Genomic DNA, 14336 nt, shown 5'->3' on the forward strand with positions numbered 1-14336 from the left:
CTTGCTTCAGTGCATTGTGATCATTTGCAAGGTTAACATGTACATAAGAACAGAGAGGTAAACTTCAAAGCACACCTGAATAATTTTAGGGAGCATTTCTCCTCCATTTTTTGTATTCTGAACAGCTGTTAAATATTTCTTTTCAAGAAAGAAGGTAACAAGCCACTTAATGAAAACAACTCGAGCTGCCATATATGGGATTTTTGCACTGTAGACATTTTCATTGTTTCGTGTTGCAGTAATGTATACGGGTCTTGGTCTTATATCAGGAATATCTGGTGAGATAAAATGAGAAGAAATAAAGAAAATATACACTTAGAAAGCTGCAATTGCTTCCAGAGTCCGGTTAAATTGAAACGTCACCAACAACATTTTCTCCATATGAAATAAGAGATGCAATAACTGACTGCTTTTATTGTATTAATGCATATATTTGATTGTAACTTTACTACTCCTAAAGAAAAGAAAGAACACAAAAGCAAAGATCTTTCCTGAAGGTTATAATTTGTATCACACAAAACAAAGGAAAGCAAAAAGAATAGAGAAACAAAAAGAAGGGCAAAGTCTGAAATAACAAAATACTCCTGCTAGAACGTAAGTTAATTATATGTTTCACAGACTTTATTTAAAGTGCAGTGAGAAAGAGAAAACAGCTTTGGAACACCCAATAGTGCAAGGATTAAGAAGAAAAAGGATACTTAGCGCTTTGGAAAGAGAAGTTAACTCAGGTGTAAGGAGCACTGCACAAGCTGAAATAAAAGAAAACAAGTGGGAAGAAGTGAAAGATTGTCAAAGGGGCATAGGGTGGGTCGTAATTCATTCAGATGTTGAGACTTAAGGAAAAATCACTTGTACAGAGCTGAAAAAACATGGAAGGCCTGGGGTCTAGCAGCCAACAACACAGCTGAAGTGGCACTGAGGTGATTTTAGACACTAAATGTTGAACTGCAAAGGACAAGAATTAAAAGTCAGAGGAGAGAGGGGAAGGATGGTGAAGAAGAGGCTGCAGTATATCAGGTGAGCATTAACACTACTGTTGCTATGGTCTCCAACATATAATTCAGTCAAAAATTAGGAAAAATATGAATGCTTCTGAATTAACATGCCTTTAATCCTACAAATGCAGTTGTACATGGCCATTTGCATTCATTTGGCCCTTTGTGCTCATTCTCTCTTCAAGGGAACAACAGGCAAAATAAGAGTAACTATGTGAACTACTCTCTCACACTGGGCAGCTTGCTGGTTCTTTAAACAGCCCATCAGAGAGCACGTTCTGTCTTCATTACATAACACAGTTACAGAATCCTCACTCACTCCATAAAAATGCTATGCCACTGGATACATCCTTAGGAAAGGAGCATCAGCGATGGTCATGCACTGACGAGCAGTAGCAGCTTCCTCTGAAACCCCAGGAAATTAAAAGTCTTGCAAGGAAAAAATCAAAACATGAGACAAGGGAGCAAAAAGCTTCATTCAGCAAAACTGCAATGATAGACCATCAAGGAACAGAGAGGCAACTGAGAACAGCCACGGTTATTTTTTCTTCTACTTAATAGCCAAAATTCACTACTTACCAAGAACAGGTTTATAGAGGTTGGTTAGCTTTGTAAAAGTTGGAAACAAGTGAGGAAGGTAGTATTTCCTAAACAAAGTAAAGAGGAACTTAAAACCAGTGTCTTGGTTCTCCTTATTCTTCCACTCTAAGCTTGCAGCCTTTGTAATGCAGTTAAAGAGAAACAAAAAGCTTTCAGTTACTATGTTATATTGACAATCACTCCACATTGAATACAAAAGATAAACAATTACACTTTAACAAGAGATATAAAAAATTAGCACTGTCTCCAAAAACTTTACAAACTGCAGTAAGAATATAAGACATTACCACCAGGGCTTTAGCGTATTAAAGAAAGCAGGCTCATCAGAAACCAGAGTAGTTGTGCCGTTCTCAATACAGTGAAGCACAGTACACACCTACTAATGTTTTTATCTAAATTTACAGGTAAGAATCAAATTTGTTAAAGTTAATCTGGGCTACACTTTTATCACAAATCCATTTATCATCAGAAACATACTCAATGCCTACGTTTAATTTGGTTGCAAACACATATGCAACACTCACAAAATTTGACTCAAAGCACAAGAAAATTCCACTGAGAAGGACAAGGTTGACATCTAGGCTTGTTTTTAAAGGCAATCCTCTGTTCTTGCATAGATCAACAGCAGTCATACACATACTTTCAAGCTGTTCTTTAACAAGTTTAGAAATACAATTCCTTGGAAGACCGTGTCAAATTCCAACAAAGAATTGCCCTTTTCATACTGAAACATCTTCAATTTGGAATAAGCTGCACTATATGGGTGCATTTTATTTATTTGTATAAGCAAATCCAAGACAATTTCAAATAGGAAAGTAGATATCTCTACAACAAAGCACTTTTTCCACTGATGACTTAAACCTACCTGGGTTTTAGCATTTCACTTCTCATTTTATGAAACTCAAGTGAGCACTAGAAGCGTTTCTCTTTCGATATATTATTTAAATCCAGGCCCATCTCTTCTTTAACTTTTTTCTTTTTTGGAAAATCAGCAATTTCAAAAGACTACAGGATTCTCATTGTTTTCTGCAGTAAAAGCTCTTAGAAAAGCCTTTACAACTATATCTAGCAGATAACAAGTTTACTGAATCTATAATTATGATCTTGGATAAACTGTCTTTTTTCCATCATTCACATGAGTCTTATTTGTTTATTTTTAGACACATTTCCTTACTTTAACCTGTTCTAGACCTTTTCTAAATCTCTAAAAACTGTGGAACTTGCAATTGTGGTACTTTTGCAGAAGACAAACATAGAGCCTGGAAACAAGACTAATGAGTTTCTGTATAGTTTTATTTGTTATGTAAATAAACAGACTCATTAAATTTTACCAAGTCACAGACAAACTTACTTTAAGATGTAGATTTGCTCTGTTCTGGCTCTGCATAATCATTCTTATCACCCTCTACAACTACCCGGAAGGATGTTGTGAGGAAGATGTTGGTCTCTTCTCCCAACTAACAAATGACAGGACAAGAGGAAACTGCACCAAGCTGCACCAGGGAGGTTTAGACTGGATATTAGGAAAAAATGTCTTTACTGAAAGAGTGGTGAAGCACAAGAACAGGCTGCCCAAGGAAGTGGTGGAATCACCATCTAGGTGTGATATGTGAATCACATATATATGTGGCACTTTGGGACACGATGTGTGCATGATGGTGTTGGGCTGATGGTTGGACTTGATGATCTTTGAGGTCTTTTTCTACCTTACTGATTCTACAATTCTGCACATACGTTATTTTAATCTCACTTCTTGCCCGCAGCAAGAAGGTTACAGCTCAATTGTGCTCTCCTCTACTGAGCAACACAAATAAATGGATGCTGATGAACCACGATGCAATCGGATTTATACTGTAGTCAGGCCTTTTAGATCCCAAACACAAAACAAGAGTATAAGAAAAAATGGTTTTACTGTTCTTATAACTAAAGTGTTGCAAACCTCTTAAGTGTAAAACAGATTGCCGTGGGGTAAGTTGATCATTTCATACAACCACTTTTAAAAACAGAGCATTTATTCAAGATGATAAAACCCCTTCCCAAATATCATTTTGATCTTGCCTTGTGATATAAAAAAAAAAAGTATCTCAAAGTATTTCCTTATCTTTTATTTTTTTTAATACTGAATTCTTTAATGTTGTCTATACTTTTCACTTTACTTAAAATGTTGCTTAATTTGTACTTTTAAAATATATACATTATCTTAATTTCTCTTCTGTACAGATTAATCTGATCTATGCCTAATTAAATTTTTTTTATGTACATGTTACTTGCATCCTTTTGAAAAAAATCTCAGAAGACATCTCTTCTTTTTTATCTCCTTCTCCAGTGGTCCTTTAAATGTCTTCTCAGTAACAAATGTGTCCAAAGAGAACAAATTGCATCTTTACTCAGTTTTACATCAGTTATCTAAATGCAACCACAAGCACATAAAATATACAGTTATTCTGCAAGTCTGAACAATCAATGAATGTTTTCATCACAAGAGTGAAAATCGTCTTTTACCAAAAATGTCACCAGGAAAAATCATTGGAATTATTTTCCTTTCAAAAACCAAGAATAAGACAGTGCAGAAGACAGTCTCTTCCTGGGGAGGACCGAAACCATCTCCATATAGATACACAGTAGACTTAATTTTCTACCACAAGCATATTCCTCCAAATAGAATAGTTTTATATATTTTTATATATATTATATTTTTATATATAAAAAATATATCTTCCACACCTGAATTACCATATATTTTAACAGAAGCTGAAGAAAATAGCAGGTTTGGTCTTCAGGATTTTTTTCTCCAGAGAGAGCTGGCAAAAGCGGTGTTATTTCTTCTGGAAAAATCTTAGCTAAAAAAAATGAAAAATCTTTTAAACACGCAAAATCTGAAAATAGTTATATGAAAGACATTTCCTATAAAAAGATTAATTTGAAAAGCATCATTAATATCCTACTAAGCTGTACAAAGTCCAGTAGCTGCCTGGGCTTCTCATATTTCCCTACTGTATACAGTCAAGTATGGCACGCAACATATGATTTACTGCAGTTTGGAAGGGTTAACACAAGCAAACACAGCTTAAGGGCCACGAAGATGATCAAAGAGCTAAAACAACTCCCATATGAAAAAAGGCTGAGAGAGTTGGGCTTGTTCAGCCTGGAGAGGAGAAGGCTCCAGGGAGATCTTAGAGCAGCCTTCCAGTACTGAAAGGGGGCTACAGGAAAGCTGGGAAGAGGCTCTTTATCAAGGAGTGCAAGGACAGAACGAGGGGGAATGTTTTTAAGCTGAAAGAAGGGAGATTTAGGTTAGGTATTATGAAGAAATGTTTTCCTGTGAGGGTGGTGAGGCACTGGCACAGGTTGCCCAGAGAAGTGGTGGCTGTCACTTCCCTGGAGGTGTTCAAGGCCAGGCTGGATGAGGCTTTGATCAACCTGATCCAATGGAAAGTGTCACTGCACATGGCTGGAGGGTTGGAACTGGATGATAGTTAAGGTCCCTTCCAAACTAAACCATCCTATGATTAACCAAAAAGCTGCAAATCTACACACCTACTTATTTTGCACTAACATGTTCACAAAGCTGCATCTCAATTTAAAAATAAAAAAAAAAAGAAAAGAAAGAAAATAACCAACAAGACTCCAGCATTCTGAACTTGTAACTGCAAGACCAAGTGGCTATACAGCTCCAACAAATACATCAGATTAACAAATTCAGTACTTCTCTGAATTATATGGACAAATAGTATCAGCCATTTGATATCTTCCCCTTAAGAAACTATTTCTCCACAACATGACAACCTCAGTGGACGAGCGAGGCAATACTCCTGTCATGGAACATTTACTCACCTTCTGGTGAATTAGGAGGACTAATGAGGTTATCTAGCGTACATGGGCCTCGTGAGGACACGATGGATGGAAACCCAGGCACAAGGCATGCAAATATTAATATCTGCTCTTCCGCACAGTTAGTTTGAAGCGCTTGAAGCCAGAGAAGAAACAGTCGGATTCCTTCACACCTTATCTACAAGGGGATGATTTTGTAGAAGAAGACAGTAAAATAAATTTGTAAGTACAGTAACATTAGTATTTAAGAAAATGCAGGACAAGTATTATCATCCCAGCTATGCGTCAGTGAGTCTTTCCATCATACCAAGAGTAATCACATTACTAATTTAATCACTAGCAGAGAAGGGTGGCAGCAAGCTGTACTTAAGACAGTGCTACTCCAAGGAGACGGCATTACCCCTCCAACTTCAGTCAGAGCCAAAAAAGTTCTGCTTCCACTCCCTCAGTTGCTGGAGCCAAATGCATCTTGATTAGTCTTAAGACTCAATCTTAAAAAGGGCTCTGGAAGTACAACAGCAAGCGTAACAGACAAGCAGGCGGCTGCCAATACTTCGTGCCCTACCAAGTCTGAAACCCTGGACCCACAGAGGTCAAAGCGAGCTGCTGTCCTCAGCATCTCTGGGCTTAGAAGATTCTCGTTAAAAGTAAGATGCAACAAAGCCACCCAAGGCAGGGTATTCACTCGGTTTACTAAGTTTATTTACTTTTTACTTCATTAACAGGATACAATTTTAATTTTCGCAATACATTTCAGAAAGAAAAAAGGATTTAAAACTCTTTGGCAAGGAAGAAATGAATACATTTAACACAGTGCTACAGAGATATGAAGAAATAAAGTATTAAGCAAAATATATTTTCTCCAGATAACTTCACAAAGGTCATTAGAACAGCAAAATGACTGAAGAAAAATAAACATAAAAACCATTTAGGATTACAATAATAAAATTCTTGATTAAGAGGTGAATAAGTAAAACGAGAAAGCCTAACAATCAGAAAAACACCAATACTGGAAAATTATAAAGTGATATGCTTTGTAATAATTAAAGTGAAAAGAAATATGAATGCATCAAAAAAGAAATACCTTGAGAGAATTCCCAGAGTGCAAAAGTTTCTTCAGAATCGACCCTGGATTAGAAAAATTAAATAGGCATTTATCAGATACGAAGAGGCGCACTTTCCACCAGAATGTTTCTTTTTAAAAAAGACTACAAAAAAAAGCTAGTTTAATGACACTTACTATGTGGCTACTGTAGCACAGCTATTTAAAAAGAAAATAAAACTATGGGGTGATAAAACTCAATGTGAATCTAATTACAGTCATCACCATCAGTGTTATAAGATTAAATATAATTTATCTTTACAGTGAGGTACTTTGGTTTTAGTCAGACAGCAACTTCTCAAATTATTTTCATTAAAAATAAGACATCTAGGGCAAATTTTGACTATGGAGAAGGATAAGGGATACGGGAAAGATGCTAGCAATCTATACTGCAGTCATGTCTGTAAAACAAAAACTATTAGAATTGTAAAATATTTCAATTGTGGGTTTAGATGTACTAGGCAAACTGTTCTTAACTTCATACGTCTGACCTAAAGATCAGAGAGAGCTTATACATCCAATGCTGCAGTGAAAGAATGTTTTTAATCCAAACCTGAGAAAAATACCATGATGTAGCACTCGGCTGTTCTCTTTCCTGCATTTGTGAATGACATACGTTCTTCAAATGCAATCCTTCCCAGCATTAAGTGAAAATTATTAACATATATACAAAATACATACTAATGTATATGCACTAAGCAAAAAGCAAATTGCGAGATGTAGCTGTAAATAATTGCATCACCAAATTTTCTGTCTTATTTACTGGGCACAGTTAAAAAATGATCCAAATATGACTATTCAAGAGAAGAATAAATTAAAGAATATATCGGCTAGTAAACAACTGACTAAAACCAATTTGTTCTGGACTAATTCAGATGAAGTGGTAGTAAAGTGGTCAAGCAGATGTCTCCTTTTATTTTTGTCAGTGCTAACTGGAAATGTGGCAACAGCCCTTTCCTTGACCTTTAACTTCCACTCATTATTTCTTCTGCAACAGCAAATTCATTGTTCTGATGAAACCCATGGCAGCTGATGAAATAATGCTAGAAGCCAAACCAAACAGCAACAAAAACGTGCTACTTTGAAGAAATATATCCCCCTCCAAAAAAAAAGCAGCATAAAATTTTACTTTAACAAACAGCAAAACCAAAATGTTGTGACCACTTTGGTAACATTTAGAAGCAGAATCTTCAAAGCAGCAATGACTCAAGAGATGTTTAATTCAGAGGAAATTATTAAGTTAAACTATTTGATTGGATTTCAAGGTGCTGTGATTATCAAGATACATGTATTTCACCTCTCAATATTTCTGCACCCATTTGACTCCAGCTTTATTCAATCTGGTCAAATGAGGAGAGGAATAAATTTTGCTTTCTGGCTCCTGTACATGATCACAAGGTCAAAATATTCACTACATAAGCACTGTGGGTCACAGGGAATATTTAAATCAGTAAAAAGTTAACTATCTTCAAATTAAAGACAATAAAACTTTTTTTCCCCATAGCATTAATGTTCAAATCTGATTTTAAAATCTTGTTAAATGCCCTATATGAACTCTATGAAAAATTCTAAAGAACATGATAGATATTCATAAAAATTAATCCTGCTTTTCCTATTTAGATTTCCAAGGTTCATGAATGACTAAACCAAGTCTGTTAGATACCAATTATCTTTATGCTTAAGGAAAACAACTGAAGTGGAAGAACTTTAAGTGTTTTAAGCCAAGCATTCCAAGAGTGTGCCTTAATTAAACCAGTACTGTATTTTGTGGGTTTTTTAATGCTCATGTTGCAATCCAATCTTCAGTTCTACACTTATGAAGTCTGTAGAACACCAGCCCACAAAGCATGCAGGAAAGACAGGAGACTGAGGAAAAAAAAAAAAAAAAGCAGAGCTTTACTAACTCCCAAGACGTCTCTGTTGGACTCCTCCTATTCCTCCCCTTGCTTCTGAAGCCAGGACACATACAGTAAATACTCCAGGAGTGGAGAGAGAGAATGGAGAGTCTCTCTGTTTGACCAAGGGAATGACACCCACAGGCCTCTTATGTATGTCATGGCCAAAGTCATTCTACCGTGATGCTTGGCAAATCCTCCATTATATGGGAATCAGTGAAAGACAGCTGAGGCCAAACTTGCAGAAATACCATGTTTTTGTAATTCTGTTTCTAAAAGCCAGTAGAACTGTGTACCAATAATTAAAAGAAAAATTGATCAAACAGAATTACTACAAAGTTTATATTTCTGTCTTTCATCTCTTCCCTTCACTATCCCAACTCTGAACTAGAAATTCCTCATTTAATTCCCACTAATAGCGTGACAACTAAGTTTTTCACAAGTATTAATGAACTGCACAGAGAACACAGGAATATCAGAGAAGAAATTAAGGTCCTGCTCACTGTAGCAGTCCCTTTGGCTTGCATTTCATTTAGCACAGCCAGTGCTCCACTACCAAACAGCCTCCAAATCATGGTGTAAGTCTCATAGAATAAATTTCCACGAGGAGGCAAAGGTTGAGTTCAACACAGTATCTATTGCTGGGCAAAGAGCAATATTTAGCACTACAAATTTTTATGACCATCTCATATATGACCATCTGCAAAAGACTACCATAACGCAAATTTTAACATACAGATCGCACAGCCCTCCTCAACCTTAATTTTTGGTGTTAGTCTGGGAATACAAAGAGAGATCTAATTAGAAAAAGGTACACTGGTTTATAACACCCATGGTCTTAATAGCTTCTAGCACATGAAAGAGAAGAAAAGGAAGAGGACCCAGGTAAATAAAAAAATACAAAAACTGAATTAGTGCAAAATAAAAATTAAGGAGGCAACCAAAAACACACAAAATGCGGAACACACAGAGGTGTTATAGCAAGCCAAAAGATTTTTCCATATGCTTCAAGAATTCTCAGCTGCAAGTCTCGTGTGTAAGTACTGTCGGTGTATGAGGATTCTGTGGTTAACAGGACTTGCAGAACCAGAGAAGTGACTACAGAAATCATCGATTTTATTCGTACTAGAATGTTTTTAAACCACTCCTTCTTACCTATACTGCGAAAATGCCATCGATAAAAAATCCTCTCAGGTAGCAGCTGCAATATTTTCTGCAGGAAACAAAACTAAATAGTCAAATTTTCCGTAATAAACTGGCTCATTCAGAGGATACAGAGAAACTAACACACAAGACAAATGAAATGGTAATATATACACAGAGAACACAATAGAAAGCAAATATCTATCATACTAAGGACTCCTGCCCATTATTTTACTCTCTTGTTATGGAGAAAGATACTCGGAATGGTCCTGAATAAATACCATTACTCTGTCATGAACTGCTTTCCCTTTCCCACTGTCTTACAAAACCCTAGTATTCCAGAATACAAACTGACTTCTAATGAAGAAGTTACAAATTCCTAAGAGGCTCACTTGGGGTTACATTTTTCTGAAGTGCCTGGTAATGACTACCGCTAGATTGACACAGCCCAGATTTGGAGCTGTGATGGCTTAGCTCTGTCTTTTCATCAGGTAATGGGGTCTGATCTCCACACTACAGCAGAGGCGAACAGCAGTGCAGTTATTGTTAGTGCGAGATGATTTACCTGTGTTTTCAGCTGGTGAGCGAAACCAAGCCAAATTACACAAAGCTAGACTAATTCAATTCACAGCACACGCAGTTAATAAAGCACTTATGTGGAATAATATGTAGTGGTCTTTCTCTGTCATTTTACGCTGATCTGAACAGAGGCAGATCAAACAAAGAAAGAGGCTGTGGTCAAACCCATTCCCCCCTTAGTTTAGTTACGCTACAGGGCACCAACAAGGCAAAGCAATTTAAGCATATATTTAAGAGCCTTCCTGAATGTAGTCTTATAGCCTTAGTTGCAAAGAACCAAGTTGGGGCTACCAAATGCCGTTCTTGGAATCATAGAGTGGTTTGTTCTGGAACGGACCTTAGAGATCATCCAGTTCCAATCCACCTGCCATGGGCAGGGACACCTTCCACTGGATCAGGTTACACAAAGCCTCATCTAACCTGGTAATGCTATTAAATAATCTGGATAAATCAAAACTATTTGGGGGTCTCACTTGGATAAACACAGCCTCTAAAAGGACTTTAAGTTAACAGGCTCCAAGACACCCTTTTTTTTTCCCCCTCCTTTTATTCCTCTTTTTTATTTGCAGTGGAGACTAGGGTTTGGCAAATAGGTGTTTTAGGAGTACAGGGCAGCTAACTTAGTGCTGCTTAGTCTCTCAAAAAAAGTGAGAGAACAAGCATGGTTTCACAGAAAAATGTCTGGATCTTACAACTTTTCAGCTGTAGAAACATGAATTAAGAATGTATATTCAAATGGGAAACTAGTTTTCAATATCTACTTCTGGAAATAAACTAAACAACTTTATAAATTACCAACAGTCACTCCTTGTAATTATCAAACAAAATCACTGGAACAAACTTCTGCAAAACAAAGCGCCATTAAGTTTTCTGAAATACTACATGCAGGATGCAAAATGAATGAGAAGTCATTTAAGCAACGGTGACCCATTTGTTGGTCTTTTGCACATAAAAGCTCACAAGAGGAAATAAAGCGTCACAGCCAAAAAAGAAAGAATTGGCATTTTAGGCAATCCTCCAGAGACGGCCAACACATGAATCATTATTGCTGTTAAAAACAGTATGCTTGAGGGATGGAAGAAGACAGACTTTTCTTATTTTTTGACAACAAAGTGCTTCAGAAATTATATACAACACTCAAAACAGAATCATTTTGGAAATGGAACATTCCTTTCTCTATGGCAGAAGATGGAAGTCATGCCAAGTTCATAGACTTAGGGAACTAGACCTCAGGTCACACAAACAGACTGGTCATCCTTCACTTCTTTAGCATAGCACACGCTCCCCAAACAGTATTTAGTATTTCTAAAAGTTTACCTAGAATTACAATACAAATCAGGCACATCCCTTCTATGTTCTTGTCATATTTTGTTTCAGTGTTACTCCCACAACTCTCTCCTCAGGACACCGTGGCAACAGGGATCGAAGGAGCAGGCAGCTGGTGGCCAGAGGTCTAGCTCCTTGTCCATAGGCAGGAGGAATGCGCTTGGAATGAAGGATCTGACTGGCTAAAAATGAGGCCATGACTCACATTTGGGCTTTACCTGTTAGTTAAGGACCATGTTTCTGTCAGTCAGATTGCAGGATCCACAGACAAAGAATTATCATTATCCATCTAAATATTAAAATACTAGCAGCCACCACTTTTCAAGACTATTTCTGACGTTAATCTTGACCCAACTTGGCACAGGGCAGAAAGGAGCTGCTAACCTACATCACGAACACTTCAGGTCACTGTAAGATTGGTGGCACCCTGCACACAGAGTTTGGTCTGTATCCCGGCACATCAGATTGATTCCATACTACATGCCCAAAGCACATGAGGAAAGGCTCAATTAAACATAACCCAAATACCAACAGGCAACAAAAAAAACCGTCTGAATTCAAGTACCAGAAAACACTGCAGGAAGGAACCTTCAAACATCTTCATGGTTATTATGGAAAAACAGACAAAAAAGCATATATTTTGCTTTCATTACTTATGACATTATAAGTACAGTAGATTGTTAAAGCAAAACCAATTTCCTTTTACAGGTCAAACTAGCAAGACATCTTCAGCTCATCTTTGGATGTAAATTCTCACCCATCTGTTTCCAAACACTCACTTTTGAGAAACAATTGTACTAAACTTCCAAAAAAAAAATCAAGCCCCATTTCTGAATCAGAATATTTTATTAGAAATTTGTCAAAATCTAGTATCGCTACTGGTGAAAATGAAATAAGCCATTTCAGATGTTAGATTAAAACTCTTTATCATAAAAAAAAATTACATTTGGAGAAAATGCCTGCTTCACTAAACTCTGATGTTTACTTAAACCCGAGGCACAGCATATTCATGTCTTACGAATTAAAGTTTGTGAAACTTTACATCTGGTGTACAAATAAATATGCCTTAGTTGCCAAAAGGAACAGTAGATATCTCCCAAGAGCTTCAGCAATGTTCTTAAGAGTAACATTACAGTTTACACATCCCAATTGATTCAGGATCAAAATCAATAACCACTGCTTGTGAGTTGTTCCATAACACACCAGTGCATTGCAGGAAGCCAAGTTTTACTACAACCTCTCTGCAAGATACAAAGCAGTTTAATTGTTATTTGTGAAAGGGCAGAGGCACGATGGCACTCAGTAAAGGCAGTATCTTATATGTGACACAATTCCACCTAAATCTGAATGCAAAGTTTGCTTCCAAAAAGCAAAGAACTCATATACGGTGTAAGCTGTGAAAGGTGATAAGGTGGCAAAGCTGCATAATAAAAACCTGTTTTGATAAAGTACTTAATTCTCGCATTGAAGTGTTAGTTAATTTTAGGTTATGCCCAGAGAAAACCTGGAAAACAAATGCTGTTGCAGAGTACAACAACCACCAGGAAAAACGAGCTTAAGCTTGAAATTGCATGAAGTTGGGAGGGCGGTGAAGAAAAGAACACACTTACAGGTTTGTGGGGTTTTTTTTTCTTTAAAACAACACAGAATCAAAGACCCTTGTGAGGTGACTGAATCAAAACAATTCAAGGGATGAGATAAGAGGACAGAGTTCATATCTGAGGAAAGCTTCCATATCCCAAAAGCTTTTCATATGGCCAAAACTGAGACCCTTAAGTAATTTCTCATGCCATTCTCCTTTTCAGCATCTCCAAGGCAGGAGAAAAGAATAATACATGGATGCTCTTTGAAAAAAATGCAAAGATCCAATTAATCATCTGCGCGGTGCTACTAAATGGTGAACAGAAATAATTTTTTTAAAAAAAGCAGATTGGACTACTAGCACCACAGCTACCTACTGAAAACATAAAAGTTTTGCAGCAGATTAGAATGAACATAAATAATCTGAATGCAGAGTCTACATTTGTCCTGCAACGCAAAAATAAGTTGTCATGGGTAAATGCCTACGTTAGTAAATAAAAACTTCCGAATGTTACAAGTTAATTCAAAGTTATAGCTATAATGCCTTGTAACCAGTAATTTCGCATCTGTACATTAGTACCAGACTATGAGAATGTTAGTGTGTGACATGAGATTGCGTAAGTCATAAACAAGCTCCAGTTATTGTCCTTTCAACTTAGCATTTCCAAGAACATTATTTACGCCTTCATAACCCCTGGTGTTCTAAAAAAAATGCATATTGCTATTCCTATAAAACAAATGATAGTTTCTTCCACTCCAGCCTAGACTTTTAGCGACACCGCTGTGAATCCAAACTGGCTATTGACATCTTGTTTCTAGTTTCACAGCACACTAATAAGAAATATTTTAAGAAACCCCACAGTGCGAAATAATATTGCTTTTTCAGAAAACACATAGATCTATTTAATGCTTAGTGCTTTGCTGCATCTATATGGTAATCCATTATAGCACACTTGAAATAGAAATTAGGTATTACTACTGATCAACACATCAGGGTATCTGTCAGTTCCTTTAACTGATTATCCATAGTTCTTTTTCTCCTGGACTTCCTGCATGACTAGGAATAATGTTAAGTTTAAATCTTAGTTTACAAAGGATGCTGCTTTTTGAAAGACAGATCTCTATTTTAACAAAGTAAAATAAAAAGATACCAAGGTTTGTATTTCAACAGATTCACTCGGACTTAACCAATACTGCAATTTCTCTTAAAAAGTCGTCTATTTTTCCCAACTTTGTTGAATCACATCATGATTGGTAGCTTTGTGGCTATAACTGTACACTGCG

The 14336-nt window shown here is 36.7% G+C and overlaps 1 protein-coding gene across 6 annotated transcripts in view; it reads right to left on the reverse strand.

Moving 5' to 3' along the window:
* The window catches only part of RALGAPA2 (Ral GTPase activating protein catalytic subunit alpha 2), a 140824-nt gene that overhangs the window by 108106 nt on the left and 18382 nt on the right, over window positions 1–14336 (reverse strand). For 5 of the 6 annotated variants that reach the window (XR_008449117.1, XM_054062488.1, XM_054062489.1 and 2 more), the window contains exons 4-9: window positions 9579–9636; window positions 6511–6554; window positions 5430–5604; window positions 4320–4435; window positions 1575–1713; window positions 76–275 (exon numbers count right to left, since the gene is read on the reverse strand). Coding sequence is in view for 5 of the 6 variants with exons in the window: in XM_054062488.1 (XP_053918463.1) it covers window positions 76–275; window positions 1575–1713; window positions 4320–4435; window positions 5430–5604; window positions 6511–6554; window positions 9579–9636 (732 nt within the window). In the remaining variant the exon portion in view is untranslated. The remainder of the gene's footprint in view (window positions 1–75; window positions 276–1574; window positions 1714–4319; window positions 4436–5429; window positions 5605–6510; window positions 6555–9578; window positions 9637–14336) is intronic. The other variant, XM_054062492.1, reaches the window with a different exon arrangement.

The sequence above is a fragment of the Cuculus canorus genome, chromosome 3, assembly GCF_017976375.1.
Source record: "Cuculus canorus isolate bCucCan1 chromosome 3, bCucCan1.pri, whole genome shotgun sequence".
NCBI lineage: Eukaryota > Metazoa > Chordata > Aves > Cuculiformes > Cuculidae > Cuculus > Cuculus canorus.